Here is a 2,729-nt window from a genome sequence, read left to right as displayed (position 1 = left end):
GAGAGTCTAAGCAAAACGCCATCCTCCCCCTACTCCGAACACAAAATACGGAAAAATAGGGCTCAGTTCTATGAAGCAGTTAGAGCGTTGTAATGACAGTTTTTTCTTCCAAGGCAGACAGTTTGTAATTATTTGAGAACAAAGACTTCCCCCACCCTTAGTATAATGCAAAATAAGCAGATTTCTGCATTTACATTAATAATTTGCATGAAGAAATAGTGATACCTAGAAAAACTTTAGTGCCGTGTTCCCAGAAAACATCAGCAATATTTTAAAACCAAAATCCAGAGCTAGTCTATAACTGTGTCTGTCTGACTTGTTTCTGGCAAAGCATCACCTGAGTTGTTGGATCTGGTGCAGCTTTGTTTCAAGTGTGATGTCAAAAGCAATATAAGGCACCAGCAATTATGCGCATCATAGCAGAATTCTGCCAATCAGTGAGCTGTGATGGTTTAGGAAACATTTAGAAGGATTTGTGAAGTGTTAATCTGTTAGTCCCTTTCTTGGTATGTTGATACGCTGCCCTGTTGTTGTGACATTGTGATGTTTATTACACCTCCATTTTAAAAGCAGCTGTGAACGAAGATGTTTTCAGAGTTTCCCCATTAAGATGGGAAGCAACAACTTCAAATAAGATGGCCTTTCCTCATTTCTCAGGAATGCAGTGACGGCACCGCCACACCGTTAACACTAGCTGAGCTGAGACCGTACAACGAGAGCGAACTGACTGCTGAACTGACAAGCGCGCTCCGGCGGTAAGCAGCCTCCCTCAGCAGAGACACGACTTGTTCCGTAGGTCCAGGGCGAGGTTTAGTTCTGAGCCTTTGCTCTTACCCTCAAGTCATTTTAAGAATGATCACAGGTTTTTCCCATGAGGAGGAGAAGGATCGAAGCTGTTCTAACCTTCCCCTCTCTTCCTCTTGCCCTTCTGCTGATGAAAGTCCTCACGTGGTGCTTAGATCCATTCTCCGTGAAGTTCTCTGAAATTCAGAAGAACTGTATCCCTAGGAAACACTCAAAATGTCAGGAATGTCCATATTCAGGCAAGAATATGAGACACAAAATAGTGACATGACTTGCTTGAGGGCAAGCAGAAAACCTTTAGTGAGGACAGGATTTGAGGTGTGATCTTTGGTGAAGAAGGTTGGTCACAGATTAGAAATTGGGTGGGAGGTAGAGGAGTGGGAACTGCAGTGGTGTTGATGGCTCAGATGCCGTGGTTGCTGCCTGTGTCAGCAGAGGCACCATTCGACATTGTCATGTGAAGCATTAGCTTTCCAACGAGAGAGAAAATTGATGTCTTGGCAAACTGCTTTTGTCAACAGCCAGGTTTTAAGCCAAAACTTTCAGTAGAGTTATACATTAACTAGGCACTTGTTTGTACAGCAGGTTTTTGCTGCATCAGCTGTGTGGCATACTTCATGACAAAGAAATTCACTGTTTTGATAGGTGTTTCAGTACTTGTTCCACCTTTTCTAAGACATGGCTATCTAATATCTAATCTGGTTATTGTATTTAGACCCTATCCAAAATGTTACTAAGAATTTTGTCTGGGAAAAGTGTTTTTTGATTTTCTGCTGTTTGCACCCTCTTTAATGGTGGAATGTCCTCTCAGACAGTTGTGGTGTTTCATTCCTGAAGTGCTTTTTTCATAGGTGCAATTCATAGTTGTGCCTGGGGATACTTAAGCCTGAAAGGCGTTATGTAAAAATGTAAGATCATTACCTCTGCAGAATCAATACATCTCATACCATTTGCTTAATAGTCTGGCAGTTGCTGAGTATTTCGTTTGCTTGATGCAGGGAACAAAATTCTGTGGTTAAAATAATCAAAACTCTCATTTGTGTACAGGCGGATAAAACCCATCGACAAAGTCATTTTTGCATAAACCTTGCATAGAGCCATTGGCCTCCGCCATGCCTCCCACACTCCAGTCCTGGCGTGAGCTGCTCCACTGGCATTTTCTGTCTTCGCTCAAGCTGCAGCTTTTTCCTGTCCTTGTTATTTGCTCCTGGATTTCAAGAATATGCCAGTGACCTTAGCAAGCGGAGGCTCGAGTATAGTCATGAAATGTGGTTTGCTGACAACACAGAGAAAAAAACTTTGCTTTATCTACTAGGCCTTAAGTTGATTAGCATGGATTTCCAGCCAGGGGCCTAGCAAGTACAGTTTGTCAGGCAGAAATGGGGAAGAAACATAATCGGATTAAGCTGTACATAAATTTTGGAGTGAAGACTCTCTGTGTAATGGAAATACAACTGTACTAAATGTGATTGCTACTGCCAGTGGGGCCTCAGCACTGTTCCCCCAAGCTGTGTGGACAGGATATTTTTCTCCCTAATCAGTGTGCCAGCCAAATCAGGCTGAATGCGTAGTCTCCTTATCCTGAAGTCTTCCCTCTGAAAGTCAGTAGAAGGTCTGTCTAGCACATGGAGGAAGCTTACCGCAACAAGTTTAGCTACAGCTGTGCTAAAAAATACCAGCAGTTCCTAGCTGCTGTCCTAGAGCCTCAGATATCACAATGAGATTTATACTGTCATGGATCCACAAAAGAGTTTTAAAAATAATCAAAGTGCATTGTCCTCTCTGCACATGCTGCAACAATGCAGAATGGTCTGAAATGACTGCGACATCTTTAGGGACAAAGTGGATTTAACTCTTGGCACTTAGCATGTGATGATCCCTCAATGCTCTTCCCGCTTGCATGGGAAAACAAGCACTGGCACTGT

The 2,729-nt window shown here is 42.8% G+C and overlaps 1 protein-coding gene across 1 annotated transcript in view; it reads left to right on the top strand.

The window, feature by feature from the left end:
* MCC (MCC regulator of WNT signaling pathway) overlaps nt 1-2,729 on the top strand; it is a 209,070-nt gene that overhangs the window by 184,791 nt on the left and 21,550 nt on the right. The window contains exon 16 of the mRNA XM_035888472.1: nt 658-755. Within this exon, the coding sequence (XP_035744365.1) occupies nt 658-755 (98 nt within the window). The remainder of the gene's footprint in view (nt 1-657; nt 756-2,729) is intronic.

The sequence above is a fragment of the Egretta garzetta genome, unplaced genomic scaffold (assembly GCF_000687185.1).
Source record: "Egretta garzetta isolate BGI_Z169 unplaced genomic scaffold, ASM68718v1 scaffold271, whole genome shotgun sequence".
Lineage (NCBI taxonomy): Eukaryota > Metazoa > Chordata > Aves > Pelecaniformes > Ardeidae > Egretta > Egretta garzetta.
This window is presented reverse-complemented; position numbering and strand designations above follow the sequence as displayed.